Source organism: Colletotrichum phormii, assembly GCF_030913505.1.
Source record: "Colletotrichum phormii strain CBS 102054 chromosome Unknown BDP81scaffold_10, whole genome shotgun sequence".
NCBI classification, from domain to species: Eukaryota; Fungi; Ascomycota; class Sordariomycetes; order Glomerellales; family Glomerellaceae; genus Colletotrichum; species Colletotrichum phormii.
Window position 1 is genome coordinate 431,140 of NW_026851452.1, and position 15,390 is coordinate 446,529.

At 53.5% G+C, this 15,390-nt stretch overlaps 5 protein-coding genes across 5 annotated transcripts; 3 read left to right on the top strand and 2 right to left on the bottom strand.

The window, feature by feature from the left end:
• Window positions 1-213: 213 nt before the first annotated feature.
• BDP81DRAFT_427782 (glucose-6-phosphate dehydrogenase) lies at window positions 214-2,905 on the top strand. The gene is made up of 7 exons (XM_060590377.1): window positions 214-412; window positions 594-666; window positions 720-740; window positions 808-1,152; window positions 1,221-2,160; window positions 2,217-2,331; window positions 2,409-2,905. Exons 1-7 carry the CDS (start codon window positions 387-389, stop codon window positions 2,410-2,412), a joined length of 1,524 nt encoding a protein of 507 aa, XP_060445141.1. The 5' UTR covers window positions 214-386; the 3' UTR covers window positions 2,413-2,905.
• A 1,053-nt stretch (window positions 2,906-3,958) lies between these two features.
• Window positions 3,959-7,418, top strand: BDP81DRAFT_319723 (mediator complex subunit MED14; the record flags this gene model as incomplete). Its single annotated transcript, XM_060584461.1, has 3 exons — window positions 3,959-4,672; window positions 4,724-5,913; window positions 5,966-7,418. 3 exons carry the CDS (start codon window positions 3,959-3,961, stop codon window positions 7,416-7,418), a joined length of 3,357 nt encoding a protein of 1,118 aa, XP_060445142.1.
• Window positions 7,419-8,033: 615 nt separating this feature from the next.
• Window positions 8,034-10,258, bottom strand: BDP81DRAFT_488424 (protoporphyrinogen oxidase; the record flags this gene model as incomplete). Its single annotated transcript, XM_060595240.1, has 3 exons — window positions 8,034-9,061; window positions 9,144-9,746; window positions 9,812-10,258. The coding sequence occupies 3 exons, from the start codon at window positions 10,256-10,258 to the stop codon at window positions 8,294-8,296; spliced, it is 1,818 nt and encodes a 605-aa protein (XP_060445143.1). The 3' UTR covers window positions 8,034-8,293.
• Window positions 10,259-10,717: 459 nt separating this feature from the next.
• Window positions 10,718-13,052, bottom strand: BDP81DRAFT_427790 (uncharacterized protein). Its single transcript, XM_060590378.1, has 2 exons — window positions 12,347-13,052; window positions 10,718-12,293 (listed from the first exon to the last, which is right to left on the bottom strand). Exons 1-2 carry the CDS (start codon window positions 12,721-12,723, stop codon window positions 11,168-11,170), a joined length of 1,503 nt encoding a protein of 500 aa, XP_060445144.1. The 5' UTR covers window positions 12,724-13,052; the 3' UTR covers window positions 10,718-11,167.
• An 880-nt stretch (window positions 13,053-13,932) lies between these two features.
• On the top strand, window positions 13,933-14,397 carry BDP81DRAFT_24218 (uncharacterized protein). The gene has a single exon (XM_060582860.1). The coding sequence runs from the start codon at window positions 14,003-14,005 to the stop codon at window positions 14,333-14,335; it is 333 nt and encodes a 110-aa protein (XP_060445145.1). The 5' UTR covers window positions 13,933-14,002; the 3' UTR covers window positions 14,336-14,397.
• Window positions 14,398-15,390: the final 993 nt, after the last annotated feature.

The window sequence follows — 15,390 nt, forward strand, 5'->3', positions numbered from 1 at the left end:
CCTTCCACCAGCGCCTTCGCGCCGCACCACGCTGCCATGCCCTGCCTGGCGTACCACCATACTGCGTAGGTACCCATACCTTATCCCATTCACCCCATCCACACCTGTGTCGGGTCCGTTCTGGCGTACCCATTCACCCCTCTACACCCCTACCTTAGAGGTGAGGTACATCTGTGCTTCGTCATTACTAAATACCCCAATCCATCCGTCCCGGATTCCGCCCAGCATCTCTTTCCAAAACCTTCCCAACTCGCTCTTCTGCCTTTTTGCTTGCTAACTTTGGTTTCCTGCTGTAGAGGCTTTTTCTTTCCCCCTTCTTCTCTACATCCCTCACCCAAAGAAACATTCATAGTCGAGCCAGCTTCATCACCGACATCACACACACCATGGCCGATCACACCTCTGCCGCAGCGTATGTCACCCCGCCTTCCTACCCCACCAACATTCCCTTCCGCTGTGCTTTGCGACTCCGGAGGTTCACTCACCATCGCCGTCCTACCTGAAAATCGGCAATTTGTGTTGTGCGAGACTGGCAATGGCCTCGTTATAGTTTCTCAGGGGGAGCTTGGCTGACAATGGTGCTATTCACACAGTTCTATGGAGCTCAAGGAGAACACCGTCATCGTTGTTCTCGGTGCTTCCGGAGATTTGGCAAAGAAGAAGACCGTATGCGAATGAGCTCCTCTCCATGGCCGGAAAATCTGCTAACATCTCTGTAGTACCCTGCTCTCTTCGGTCTGGTACGAGCTTCTCGACCGCATTGATATGCCTCTCCTCGGATCTGGCGAGCTAACCCGGCGCAAATAGTACCGAAACCAGTTCCTCCCCAAGGACATCAAGATTGTCGGATATGCACGGACTAAGATGGACCACGATGATTACATCCGCCGCATCAGATCCTACATGAAGACACCCACAAAGGAGATTGAGCAGCAGCTCAACGACTTCTGCAACCTCTGCACCTACGTTTCTGGCCAGTACGACAAGGACGAGTCATTCCAGAACCTGACCAGGCACCTCGAGGAGCTCGAGCAGGGCAAGCCTGAGACTCACCGTCTCTTCTACATGGCACTTCCCCCCAGTGTCTTCACCATTGTTTCCCAGCACCTCAAGAGATGCTGCTACCCCACCAAGGGAATCGCGCGCGTTGTTGTATGTGCCGCCCACGCCCAATCTTAGCCCCATTGCACGCGGATTTGCTGACATGATGACGTCTGAAGATTGAGAAGCCCTTTGGTAAGGATCTTGCCAGCTCTCGGGAGCTTCAAAAGTCCCTTGAGCCCGACTGGAAGGAAGATGAGCTCTACCGCATTGACCACTACCTCGGCAAGGAGATGGTCAAGAACATCCTTATCCTCCGCTTTGGCAACTCCTTCTTCGGCTCCACCTGGAACAGGCAGAACATCGACAACGTTCAGATCACCTTCAAGGAGCCTTTCGGTACCGAGGGTCGCGGCGGTTATTTTGACGAGTTCGGTATCATTCGTGATGTCCAGCAGAACCATTTGCTCCAGGTCCTTACCCTGCTTGCCATGGAGCGCCCCATCTCCTTCGCCTCGGAAGACATTCGTGACGAGAAGGTGCGCGTTCTCCGCGCCATGCCCGCCATCGAGCCCAAGAACGTTATTATCGGACAATACGGCAAGTCATTGGACGGCAGCAAGCCATCGTACAAGGAAGACGATACTGTCCCCAAGGACTCGAGATGCCCCACCTTCTGCGCCCTCGTCGCATACATCAAGAACGAGCGCTGGGATGGCGTTCCTTTCATTATGAAGGCCGGCAAGGCCCTCAACGAGCAGAAGACTGAGATCCGTATCCAGTTCAAGGACGTTACCTCAGGAATCTTTAAGGACATTCCCCGCAACGAGCTTGTCATGCGCATTCAGCCCAACGAGAGTGTCTACGTCAAGATGAACTCCAAGCTGCCTGGTCTCAGCATGCAGACTGTCGTCACCGAGCTTGACCTGACCTACCGCCGCCGCTTCTCTGACCTCAAGATCCCCGAGGCTTACGAGTCATTGATTCTGGACTGCCTGAAGGGTGACCACTCCAACTTCGTCCGTGACGACGAGCTGGACGCCAGCTGGAGAATCTTCACCCCTCTGCTGCACTACCTGGACGACAACAAGGAGATTATCCCCATGGAGTACCCCTACGGTAAGCCCCCGAAGTGTGTACGTTCTTTAGGCATACCTTTTCTGACCTTTTCTTAGGATCTCGTGGCCCCGCTGTCCTCGACGACTTCACCTCCTCCTATGGCTACAAGTTCAGTGATGCGGCTGGATACCAGTGGCCTACTACCTCTGCTCAGGCTGCCCCGAACAAGTTGTGAGTAACACGATGTGCGCGCCTTAGCGTAGCTATCATACATAGAAGAATTGATTCTAAAGGATGTCTACGAGCAGTTGAGCAAACCCCCCACCCCCTTTACACCAACAACCAAAAACCACACTTTCGGCCAATGCACCCGCGATATCTTCTGCGCCGCCTATAGCATGCGCAACGTATTATAACCATCGAAGGGAGGGCATAGATTTCAAATGAAGACGACATAAACAAGGGAAGCCAGGAGGAAAGCCCACGGGTGGACACTGGTAGGACGATGGACATTTCTTCGCTTTGCTTGGCCGGTTCAGAGAGGATAGAAAATCAATGAGATTCACGTTTCTAATGACCAAACACGTATTGCTAAGACCTACTGTGATTTACAACCACTCTTTCCAAGAAGGGGATATATCCGTACACCAAGACACTGTTGTCCTCGGCAGAGCCGGGGTGACGAGAGTACTCACTTAGCCAGGTACCTAGAGCAGCGAGTCAGTCACTCTTGTAAACGTACTCCGTAGGCACTCATAGGAACGTCATCATAGAGGAGTCTTGAGGATATTGAACAGGTTTTGGTGCAACGAGCCAGCCTAAAATGCAAGTTGCAGCCCTGTTCCATCCATATTCATATTATTCATATGTCAAAAAGCGACCACGGATTCAGCCTTGAGAGATGCAAATTAGCAATCGTGACTTTATAGTTAGAAACGAGTTGGAGGGTGCATGCTGGGATCAAATGACTAGCTATTGGGTACCGAAGTATTTCGAGGAGCTCCTACCTTACCTAAGTACCTCAAGGTTAGTGATGGACTGATAAGATAAGGTTGATCTGCTAAATACGGTTCAGGTCGTTTGCGGCTTGGAGTTCCATGTTGCACGGTGGACCCCATGGCTGTCCCATTGGCGGAGATCACATGACACCCCGACCCGGATGAACAGCAGAGACAGTCGACTGCTGGCGCCTGCCCGTAGGCGTGGCTGTCCGAGAAAAATGCTGAAGGCTCGGGTTGCACCGTGACCGATCTAGTTCCCGCCCTGGTTGTATGCCTGGCTGCACGCTCTCACCATCGCATCACCACTTGCCCAATTACCTAGCAGTCAACAATCCGAACACTTTTGCGCGCCCCGACTTCCACGATTATTCGGAGACCCCGCATACACTGACAACCTTAACTTGCGAATTATCTTCCTCCAAAACAACGATACAATCCCGACAACGATCCCGCGTTCTTCCCCCCATTCACGATCGACGCTAGGTCGGTTCCTCCGATTGACCACGACCTCATCGCGTTTCTACGACACCACGCTTGCGCCTGTCGACTACGAGACCTCGACGACCAAAGCCTATCTGCGTATATCGCGTACCTCTTTGGAACTTCGGTTTCTTAGTTGATGCGATTGCGCTACCCTGCCGGCTTGCGCATCCGGCGCCGATGCCTGAATCCCGTCTGACAGTCGATCGGGACCAGCATTTAATTATCCTCCCTTGCTCATCCGGCACGGCTTCACCCAGTATCGGTATCCCGTATCTTCTCGGCCAGGAAAGAGACAAGCTCGTATTTTGGGGGGCCGGTCGTGACGCAGGCAACGAGGCAGGAAGGGCCCTCCCCCGATGCCTGGAATCGTCAACATGGAGAATGGGGGTTTGAACGGCACACATCCAAACCATGACAGAAATCTAAAGGTTAACGGCGCCAATGGTGGAACGATGGAGGGACAGCCGAATAAGGGCAAGGCGCCCGCCGACACCCCTGGGACCGGCAACACGGCGAATGGCCTCTCTGGGGGAAACGTTCAAAACGACTCCCAAGGAAAGCAACAATCGCAGATGTCGACCGGGCTGACATTACAGCAAAAACCGAGGATGAACGACCTACCCGAGGAGATTGTGCACATCACTCAGGGGTACATCCCCCTATCGACGATTGTCGCGCGACTGGCGCAACACACCCACGAAGAGCTACAGAAGACGGTCATCGAAATGGGTTCCATTAAGTGGGCACCTCCTGCTGTGAACGGAAATACACCCCATGGCAGCGACGCACCTGACGACATGTCAGAAGGAAATAAGAGAAAGAAGATGCTCATGATCAAGTTTGCACAAGACGCGCATTCTAAATGGGTCAAGGCCCTCGTCATCACGGACTGGAGTAAGAATGCGGAGGCTGTCAGCAAGCTTATCGACATCAAGGCACACATTGACTCGAAGCGCATGATATACGACTTCTCTCAGGACTTGTTGATTGACCTGAAGCGTTCGCTTGACAACGCCCGACTTCCCAACCCTGACTTGAAGACTGCTCTGCAAGTCTTAACGACCGGTGAAGCATCATGGATTCCAGAGGTAGGTTTTACGAGGGATGACGAGGCGGAGATAGAAGCTAACGTGTCGCAGCCTGGATACATACCACCACCGCCGTTGACAGCAGAAGAACAACTGAAATGGATCGACGATCTGAACACGATGCTCTCTCTTCGCCTGAACCTGGAGGACTACGACAAGATACCACATCAGTTCAAGAACTACAGTATTCAGTCTGGTAGAGTCACGTTCGTAGTGAAGGGCGAGTTTGAAGTGGATTTGACAATCGCCGACGAGGACTTTACCAAACAATTTTGGTTCATTGACTTCCGATTTGCCTTTTCGCCTTCGTCAAGCAAGCTCTCCGACGCACTGGTGTCGTTCCTTGAGGGACATGTCAACGAAATCCTTGGAAAAGAAGGGCTCGAGGGATGTTACCGATTCCTCCACGAATTTGTGCTCACGCACAAGATCAGCGAGCTCAGGAGACAAGCCATGGAGCTGAGTCGAAGCACATGGACTGGCACGTTGATGGTGGAACCTCTCAACAGAGCCTTGGCCCTTCAGTACTGGAACAATCGATACGGAGCTAATGGACCAAAGAGCTGGGTCATGATTGCCGTGAACAGTGCCAAGAAGACGAATGGGCAGACTGATTCGAAGCATTCCAGCCGACTGGTTGCACGCTGGTATCGGGACAACAAGGAAGTCAAGGATGTATTCCTGCCATTTGACGTGGACAATTTGTGTGCCGAAGATCTGCTCAAGACAGCAGTGGCCAAACACGTTGAGCACATTCTCTCATCCATCCACACCAAGCTTTTATCATATCCTCGGTTCGTCAACAGGGAGTCCTCGATGACTCTGACGATCTCTCAAACGGAGCCGATGGAATCATCCTTGAGCATGCAACTGGGCTCCCGGGACAACGTCACACTCATCATACAACCAATTACCGGACTCGCTGCTATCAAGCCTCACGCGAAATATACACTACAGGGAGAAAATCGCCTCAATTACGGCGGCAAGGATCCTGCAGAGGATGGAGTTACCTGCCTTGAGAATATCAGGTGGGGTTACTTCATTGAAGAGTGCAGCCGCAGAGGACGAAGTGTGGGCTGGAAGACTTGCAAGAGTCCGCTTGGTGGCGAAGACATCAAGCAAATCATTCGGACCCGTGAGGCATTCCAAACAATTTTCCTACAGCGTCAAAGCCTGGATCAGAGCTGGTTTGTCATGGTTTCCTTGAGCCTGAGTGGCGACGAATGGTGGCTACTTGATATGTAAGTTTGATACTCCCGAGAGGCGCTGGGTCAGCGATACTGATGATTATAGTGACCGCAATACGCCAGCACGTCCAATAAAGTTCCACACCAAAATGACACTCACTCGAGGGCAACCCGATCTGGATGATGCCTTCTGGTCTCACCTGACACTCTTCGTTACTGGCATCGTTCAACAAGCCACCGATTTGGAGCACTTGCATAGGAACAAGATCCAATACTTGACGATGGAGTCCACTAATTATGCACTACCACAACAAGTACGGCTTCCGTCTCTGGTCATCAAGCTGTCCCAGATTTTGGGGTCGTCAGAAACGGGCGCACAGGATGGCTCTAAAGACGTCTCAAGGCAGTCGGGCAAGCAGGATTCATCTTGGGCGCAGGATCAAGTCGAGGTGAAGTTCAAGGGACTTCAGACTCGGCCTGCAGCTGCCCAGGGCCAAGATGGGAATGGTCCCTCAGCAGTGGAGATACTCGAAAATGCCGAGCTCAACACTGTTGTCGACGCCATTGTCCGGGTTAAGGACAAGGGCAAGTTTTCGCTTCTCAGGGGCCGTATCGACAGGAACGTTTCTTTCAGTCCCAAGAAAGGCGAATTCATATTTCGCATTCGCCACTTAGTTGGGCAACCTATCCTGGAGACTTTGACAACCCATGTCAAGTCCATTGATCGCCTTGTAGGCTTCCTCGAGGCTATGAGCAAAGCAAGGGGTTCTGTCAAGTGCGAACGAGTCAGCCTTCAGCAGGTCATCTTTACGTACAGCGACATCACGATGCCAGGCGAGAGCGACCAGACTCAGAAACCAAAACGCTGGAGGGTATCCCTCGACTTGGCCAAGAGTCAAATCCGAATGTCTCTGGAGAAGGGGAATCCGCACGCGAGAGTTCTTGACCTGCTCACGTCTTTGGTAAACACCCAGGACGGACTCAGAGTCTTGATCTTTTACATGCCGGTACTACTCCCCGTTCTGAGAACCCTCGAGAGCATCGAATCAAAGTGGGAACCCCTTGAAACGACCAACCAAGGACGCGTCGAAATATTTACTAGGTCCATCGACTGGATCGCCCTTCGATACACCCTGCCCAGTCCGACAGGCGAACCTCGGGTTTTGGTGTTGGAAGTTCGGAGCAAGATGCGGCGCAACGAGATGTGGTGGGACTTTACTCGCGCAACACAGGGCCCGGTTGCTCCCGACGAGGAGTTCAACAAGATTCTCAAGGGAATTTGGGAATCTCACGGCGATGGCTGGAGGGGTCTTAGGACGAGCGCAGCCTCGCGGCCTGGCCCAAGCACTATGGAGCTGCTCACGAAGCTCGACGACCTGGTGCGAGCGTACGCTGTGACTGGTGATGTTGGCAACGCGCCATCGACTGAGGGGCAACCGACGCAAACCAGTCAAACAATCTCAGCCAATCAGTCTTTTGGCACGCAGCCAACGAGCGTGAGCCAAGGGAGCAACAGGACCAGTGGAGGAAGTAAGCAAGCGCCCTTGGTCCTTGATTGAGTGCCCACAGGCGAGAGATGAAACTGGATGGAAAGTGGGCGTGGGCAGGGGCATGAGGGCATAGAGACTGCCCAACAGCGTTGCATAAACCTTTGCCAGAAGGGCGTGGTTGGATGCGATGGTGTATTTGTTTTATTCTTCTTCTTCGATTCATCATTATTATTTAGTGACGACGTGATACCAACGGGACGGGGTATACGACAGACACTTGGAAGTCAAGGGTGGAGTTGTGAGCACGCGCGCATTGAGCGGTGCCTGTAAAAGAAGTGCCCGGCCGGGGCCGAGGAGACCGGTAGATGGTCCCCCCAAAGATACCTCAAAAATATCAGTAAAGTCAATAGTGCCTGCCTACCCTGCCCTGCATTGCGTGCCGTGACTTCTATGTGATTTGGCCACTGTCTGAAAGCCAATCTAGCCTTTAATTTCAGTGTCCAAAAGTATATGAGAAAGTAATATGCAGGCAAATAAATACATGAGTGAGCTAGCCCCATTTTCTGTCACTGTGACCTTTATCAGGTTGCCCCTTGCTAGACTTTTGAACGTTTATGGGGAAGAGAGTATACAGAGAGTGCGGAGTTTTTGAAGGAATGAAGTAACAAGAGAGATGAATAAGAGCAGTCAAGACAGACGCAAGATATGTTGTTGGCAAATCTTTACTATGCAGTTGTTGTGGCCAACCAACCTTGGACGACCGTTGATACCCAATAAAGTCGGCGAGAGGCTTTCTATTTTACATCTATGATAGGTCTTGAATGTTAGATAGTACAAGAGCAGTTTATGATACAGTGGGATATCCTCCAGACATGGTAACAGCTCTCTAGGTAGCAGCTCTTCAGCAGGTTTACAGCAACTTTACAGCCCATGTCTTCTTTCCTTCATCGGATGTAATTCTTCCACCCAATCTCCGCGTCGATATCACGCCCAATGGCTTTGATAGAACGCCGAGTCCTCGCAAACGTCTCAAACATGCCCCCCCCCTCAAACTGCTCGAGGCCCGTGTCGCCGACGTGAGCCTGCGCAGACTGCGCAATGTGCATTGCGACATCGTAGCCCGCGCGCAGGGCGCCCATGACGCCGATGCCGGTATACGAGCCGCCCGCGACGGCGAGCTGCCCTTTAAAGGCGTCGCGCAGCTCGTAGCTCACGTGCGCCATGCGCTGGCTGTGGCCGACGTGGTGCTGCGGGATGCAGTCTTTCGCGAGGCTCGCCATTGCGAAGGCCGGGGTGGATTGCGGGATGCCGAGGTGGCGTTCGAGGACGGCTTTAGCCATCTCGATGCCTTCGGCTTCGGTGGGGAGGGCGCCCTCGGGGAGGCCGTCAAAGTAGTGGCCGCCCATGAGGACGAAGAATTTGGTGCCTTCGGGCTCGTCGGGGGCGCGGGGCACGACGTCCGAGTCGAAGAAGACGCCGAGGAGGCCCTCGAGGTTGGAGTCTGTTGCGCGGGGGACGAGATAGCCGACGCCTGGGTGGGAGGCGTTGAGGTTCGGCTGCGGGTACCAGAGGTTCACGGCCATGATGGAGACGTTGGGGGAGTTTGCGAGGGATGGAACGACGTCTCCTGTCGCGGCGTAAAGGGCTTTACTGGTGGTGGTGGAAATTACCTTGTCGTATGCTGTCGGGGACGTCGAGTTTGGTGAGGAGAGCTAGGATGTGAGTAGCATGTTAGTTTGTGTTGTTGGTTAAAAGGGGGTTTCAAAAAACAAAAAAAAGATATGTTCAACTCACCATGACCTTTTTGCCCTTGCGATCGTACTCCAGACCAGTGACGGGTTCGCCCATCTTAAAGGTAACATTCTTCCTCCTCTTCAAGTGTTCCGCAATGGTATCCGGCAGACTGCTCATGCCCTTCTCAAAGAAGACGAGCTGGTCCTTTTGCGCCGTCTTCAAGTAGCTCCGGAGCCCCTCGTCTGCGCCCAACGTCGTCAACACCCCAACCTCGCTCCGCGGGAACGACAGCCAGTCGTCCTCCGGGAACGGCTTATCGAAGAAGCGGTGCCAAGGCCCGGGCATGAAGCTGCGCATGCTCAGCTTGTCGGCGTCGCCGCCCCAAATGCCGTGGATCATGGCCGACGCCAGGTTATCCACTAGCTCGGGGCGGCCGGTGTAGGTGGCTATGAAGTCGGCGACGGACATGTCGATCGGCTTAACCTCCTCGCGGGCCTTTTGGCGGCGCCACATGAGGTTCAGGAAGCCCGGGATGATGCCCTTGAAGGCGGCTTCGCGGAAGACGTTGCGCGGGTGCATCTCCACGAGGTGGTCCGGGTAGTAGACGTACCGGGGCGGGGACTTGATGCCTAGGTATTCGCCTTGCATTTGAAGGTCTCTAATCTGTTTTAGGGCTTATGTTAGCAATTGAAGGGTATAACAGGTTTTCTCAAGGAGAAACTACTAACCAGGTCAAAGAGCACGAGGTCGTCAAACTTCCATGTATCCTTGCCCATACCACGCAGCGTCCTCGGCCCCCGCTCGAAGCGCACATTGCTCTTCTTGCCATTGACCTCAACCTCGAGCTCCTGTGTATTGATCCAACCGCCCAGCCGATCCCCTGCCTCGTATATGGTGATGTTGGATGTCTCGGGGAGCAGTCTTGCCAGGTAGTGCGCAGTCGTCAGGCCCGCGATGCCGCCACCGACGACGGCAACATCAGTCGGTACCTGAATGTTCTTTGAAAAGATCGGCTCCGCCTCTTTCTTGGATTGTCGCTGTTCTCCTCTCGCGACTACGGTGGACGTCGAGAAGGATCGACGCGCCGGCACGACGGCGGCGGTGGCGCTTCTGCCGCAGGCGCCGAGGGCTGCGCTGCAGAAGCGCTGGGAGTGGTAGGACCTCAGTAGAGCCATGAAAGCATTGTCGGCTCTTCTGAGCACCATTTGGTAAGGTTCAATGGTTTGGAAAAGAGAGAGGGAGCGAGGGAGAGAGGAAGAGGATGAGAGAAAGTGATAATCCGAGCTTGATCGTTGGAAGAGATGTTGGTGCTGCAAAGTGGCGTCACGACATGGACTGGGGTCTCGCAGCAAACAATCCCGTACCTGGAGCTAGGGGTCCTTGGAGCTTCCGGCCCCACCATCTCGAACCAACATTATTTGCCAACGTGGGCAGCTTTTACGTCTGGAGTCCAGTAATATTTCTAGGATGATCACATTTAAAACTCATGCAGACTGGATGCTGTTTGGGAATGAAAACCTTTGTACGTTGTGGCTACAGGTTAGTATCCCAAACATTCGGAGTCTAGTTGGCTTCTCGAACAGCAAGATGATGATTGACACACACACGACATCAAGGAACAAAGAACAGAGATATGAAGTGAGGCTAGAAAAGAGGACAGCATGTTCTGCCTCTAACACTATCAGGGACCTCAATTTATGAGGTCCTCCGATTCGCTTTATTTCAGCTTGCCCGAAGCCCAGTCTATACTTGAATTTGAGAATAATTGCACCTGCAAAACGCCCAGAGTGCCATGTCGCTTTCGGCATACATCATCGTCCAATTATCATACAAGAAGTCGCCGCTCCCATTCCACCATCGAGGCCTCTTCTTGGAAGCCTCCTAACGATCCCAAACTGAAATAGTTCACAGTGATCCTCCTAGGGTATACCAGGTCTGATGCGAGACGCCCATCTGAGCCAGCTGCTCCTCCAATCCACCGCCCGCCTTCTAGTCAGCCTCATTGCCAGAGACAACGCTTCTTGCATTGCGGAAACTCCTTACTAGGAGTCCACGTTCCTGAGGGTTCACGTCCGTATGAGCCCCTAGCTGATCACCTCCTGCGCATTGCTCTGCTCTTGACCAACAGCGTTCTCTGAGTCGGGGAGAATCACTTCTGCTTGTGCATTTGAGTCGACAAACTGACGTTCACTGACGTGGTCGTCGACACCCTCGGCGGTCCAGACCTTGTCTTTGAAGACACCCTGCTGGCCTTCCTCGTGGGTATACATGCAGTGAGGGTTTTTGCAAGGGTTGAATCTACACTTGACCTTAACATGTGTAAATTTGCAACCCGTAGTCGTACACCCAGCACCGTTGCGGCACAGCGGCATCTCGGGATGCTTGAACGGGCATCTCGGATTCGTGCAGTTGGGGAAGAATTTGCAGTCTTGCTCGCTCTGATGCGCCAGTCTGGCTGCTGGGGATGGGTGCCGTCCGACACACTTGCGGTTTTTGCATGCGGCACCAAAGGTGCATACATCGTTAAGGTCGACTGTGGTGCCTGGCGGTGCCGCGGGTGACTGATGCGCAAACTTGCACTCGCCGTTGGTGCAGCGGAGGTTGTACTTGCAGACATTCTCGTCGGGATTGGGCGCTTCGCGCTTCGACTGTGACATGTCGACGTCGTCTCCTTCTCCACCTTCCGTCATTGCTGAGTCTTGCTTGTCTCGAGACTGATGTTGTCGGAAACCGCCGCGAGAATTTTGAGTGCGATCGAACAAAGACTTGCCGCCGCGGCGTCCACCTCGCCCACCACCCTGGTTCATCAGCTGCTGCTGGAGTTGTGACATCATTTGCGCCTGTTGCTCCATCATCGCCATGAGGTCCATTTGTGACGGCTGTCCTTGTGGCGGGGGCATTCCCCAAGCCTGGGCCATAGGGTTCATTCCCGGGGGGCCGCCATGTTGACCGTTCATCCCTGCCATCGCGTTGAGACCAGCTTGGATGTTCACTCCGCGGTTGTTCATGGGCCGTCCGCCGCGACCCATTCCGCCTCTGGGACCTGTGGGTGGGCCTCGGCCGTGGGAGTTGATTCTGTCGTTTCCGCGGACGCGGTGGAGAACTGAATCGCCTGACCGATCCATAGCCTTGGTCATGTGGCCCAGCATCCGCTTGTCGCGACCGCCTCGGGGGTTGGGACCATTTCGCATGGATCGCGGGCCAGTCGGGCTACGGTGGGTTAGAAAGGTACGGGCTGCTAGGGGTGGGTTAGGGAGACAAACGCGTTCAGTTCATTGCCATCGCCAGCACCCATATCGGTGTCAAAGTCTCCATTTCCTTGAGACATGCCTGCCATGGCATCATTGCCAGACGCTTGAGTGCCGTTGAGTTGTGCGTCGGTCTGCTCGACCTGTTCAAAGAGCCATGCGGCGAATTGCTGGGCGCCCGCATCTTCGGGACCCAGACCAAGGAGATCAGCCGAGAGTTCAGTGGCAATCTGGTCCTGCGTCCGGCCGTTGACGAGCATAAGAATGATGTATTCGACAAGGGCGGCATCGTCGTCGGAGCCTGATGCCCAGCCGGCCTCGATCAACTTGGGCTGGATGGCGGCGCTCAAGGCATCCGCCAGCGGGGTGTTGAGGACGACCTGAACCGTCATATTGATTGGCGCCGGTGTGGCGGATATCGCGTGAAGCTTCGAGTAAGAATGCGACGAGTCGATGTTCGGTGGGTTTTGAAGTCGAGCTGCAAGACGAGACGCGTTGCTTTCGGGAAGAAAAGTCGGCGTCAAATACGGCACCGGAGACTTTGGTTGACGTGTTAAGGAAGAATGCGCGCAGTAGTGGGAATCGCTTGCGCCGGGGTATATAGGGAGCAGGCGATGATTCCGGGCAGGAGGGTGTTGCTGATCCACACAAGAGCAACAAAAGAATGTTGTGTATGGTAGAGGAAGTGAATCGAGGTAAGTAAGGTGAGGCAAGAGAGCCAAAGAACGTTCTTGAGATGACGGAGAATTCAGAGCTGGGCCCACAACAAAGCCTTTGATTGGAAGCAAAGGTGTATCATCACGTGATACATGGCGTCGCAGTGGTAAGGTGGGAAGCCAACGTCCGGAAGTTCTTTACTGCAGAAGGTTCAGGCGAATTCCAAGTGTGGCTTGACTAATCCAGGCACATTATTCAGCGCAACGGCCGCACAGCCATATGCTCTCCAGCCTCTTTTCCCCAGAAACCACCGGGCCCGTGTGGATCCACTCCATGAATATACACAGCACAGGTACTCCGTACACCATGATGTCCTCTCCGTCTCTGGGTTATTCCAATCTCGCCCACCCGCGATACCTCTATAATGATCAAAAATGCTTCATTCTGTCACCAAGGCCTGTTTCGTAGCGGGGAATGTCAGCGCATTTGCTTGAATAACCCCGCACACATAGGTCCCGGGTTCGAGTCCCGTATATCTTCTTGTAAAAATCCCTGCATCGTTACACCTGAGGCTGGTAAGAGTCTCCTCGGATCTTTCGTAGGCTCCCTATTCTAGGGGCCGAGCTTTTTGCATCTACGGATACCTTAGACTGCCGCATCTTTCACCGCCATACCTTACTTTCAGGCGGGATTTAATACCACTAAAGAGACTGGTTACTGGCAGGCGGCAGTCTGTCTCAAAGCCCCCACGCTATTTTGGTGGCAGTTGAAACAGGTGGTGATGACAAAGGAAATGGCTCTCTCTTGGCCTGCCTACTCGTGAGAATCGAGATGAGACTGCGGCGACCAGCCTCTGTGACTGAGCGAGGATACTGCCCACAGAGTCGACAGCTCGTAGATATTTACAGATCTCTCACTGTCGAGTACCTAAATGCAGTACGGGTCCTCCGTATGAGGCCCTTGTATTTTCTTGCGGCATGCGTCGGATCCTATGAAAGATAAGAATCTTACGTAATGTTGCAGATCCACCATTGGTGTGTGCAAGCTACCCTCCACTCTTGGCTTTCTGTCTTGGCTGCCAACGTGCGTCTGGTGATTGTTTCTCAATCTCCCATCTCTCGCTTTCGCGGGCTGCAACACGCGTATCCGTGGTATGTTCTAACAAGTATCAAGAGCATCAAAATCCTTCTCTCCCTCTCTCACTGCTGCCAACTGAGCGAGACCGAAGGCATTACGAGATCATACTTTAACTACGTTTCTTGTTTCCTTGTTGATGGAGACAAGCCGCCCTTGATCGGAGGTTTCTGTCTGCTTGATTGGTCGGTAAGTAAAGTTGTTTGGCCGTAGGTGCCGTTCCCCGCCCCCTGCCGCCATGACGGTTGGCTGCCCTGGCCTGGCTTAGGTCCTTGGCCTTTGGGGGACTTCTGCCGCGCCTCCTCTTGACCTCCTCCTTCCCCCTCCTGTCATCCTTGCATTCGTTGCTCATGACAGGCGGCGTTGATGATCCTAATGCCCGCTCTTACCTTCAAGAGCCTCTACATTGAGACTACTTTTGGCCATTGACCAGATGATGCCAGTAGTCAATCTTTCATATCAAATTCAAGACCTGATAGGCATTTGTCAACTGTATCCCTATTGAGCTTGGTTCAGTCAATCATCTTTGTCGCTTTCCATGCGCTTCTAATTGCGTTTGACTTCCTAAGAGACACTAGTCTTGTGAGAGCACAAACCAACAGATCGACTATCCCAGCGCCAACGCCTTTGTAAACCATCATCGTGTTCTCTCGGTTCTTCTCCGCGCCTCCCGACTCATTCAGCTCCTTCAATCCCCGGCGTTGGATTGGCGTCAAAGCACAGCCGCTGCCTCTTCTCATCCGCCCTGCGCCCCGACTCCGGTGAAGGCATCCCCCTTGTTCATCGCCACCAACAAACGAATCACAGCCTACTATTTTCCCTAGATTATCAGGAACCGAATACTGGGAGGATCAACATATTGGATCGTACCATTGCCCCAGTCCAGCCTGGCACGTCGCATCCAACGTACCTTATAAGACCAGTTCGTCGGTCTGCCTGATTTCGAGAAGCTTTCATTTTGGTCGTTCCTTTTTCTCAACCCCATGAGATCGACCAGGCCTGAGGATCTCTCCCTCCACCATCAGCCAGCCCCTCCGTCGTCAGCAGTAGCGTGGGTCGTCAAGCGGACAGTGAGCTTGGCTCAGTGAACCTCAAAGCTTGACGTAACGTAACGTTGCTCCGTCCACCACACTGCCAATTGGTCGGTTGGTTCCCAGCCACCACCCAGACTTGGCTGCGCGGTATCCGTGAAGAAAAAAGGCAACAGAGTCTAAGGGCAACTGCTTCTGCGCTCTCGTATGTCTTTCTTCTGCAGCTGAAAGTGGCAC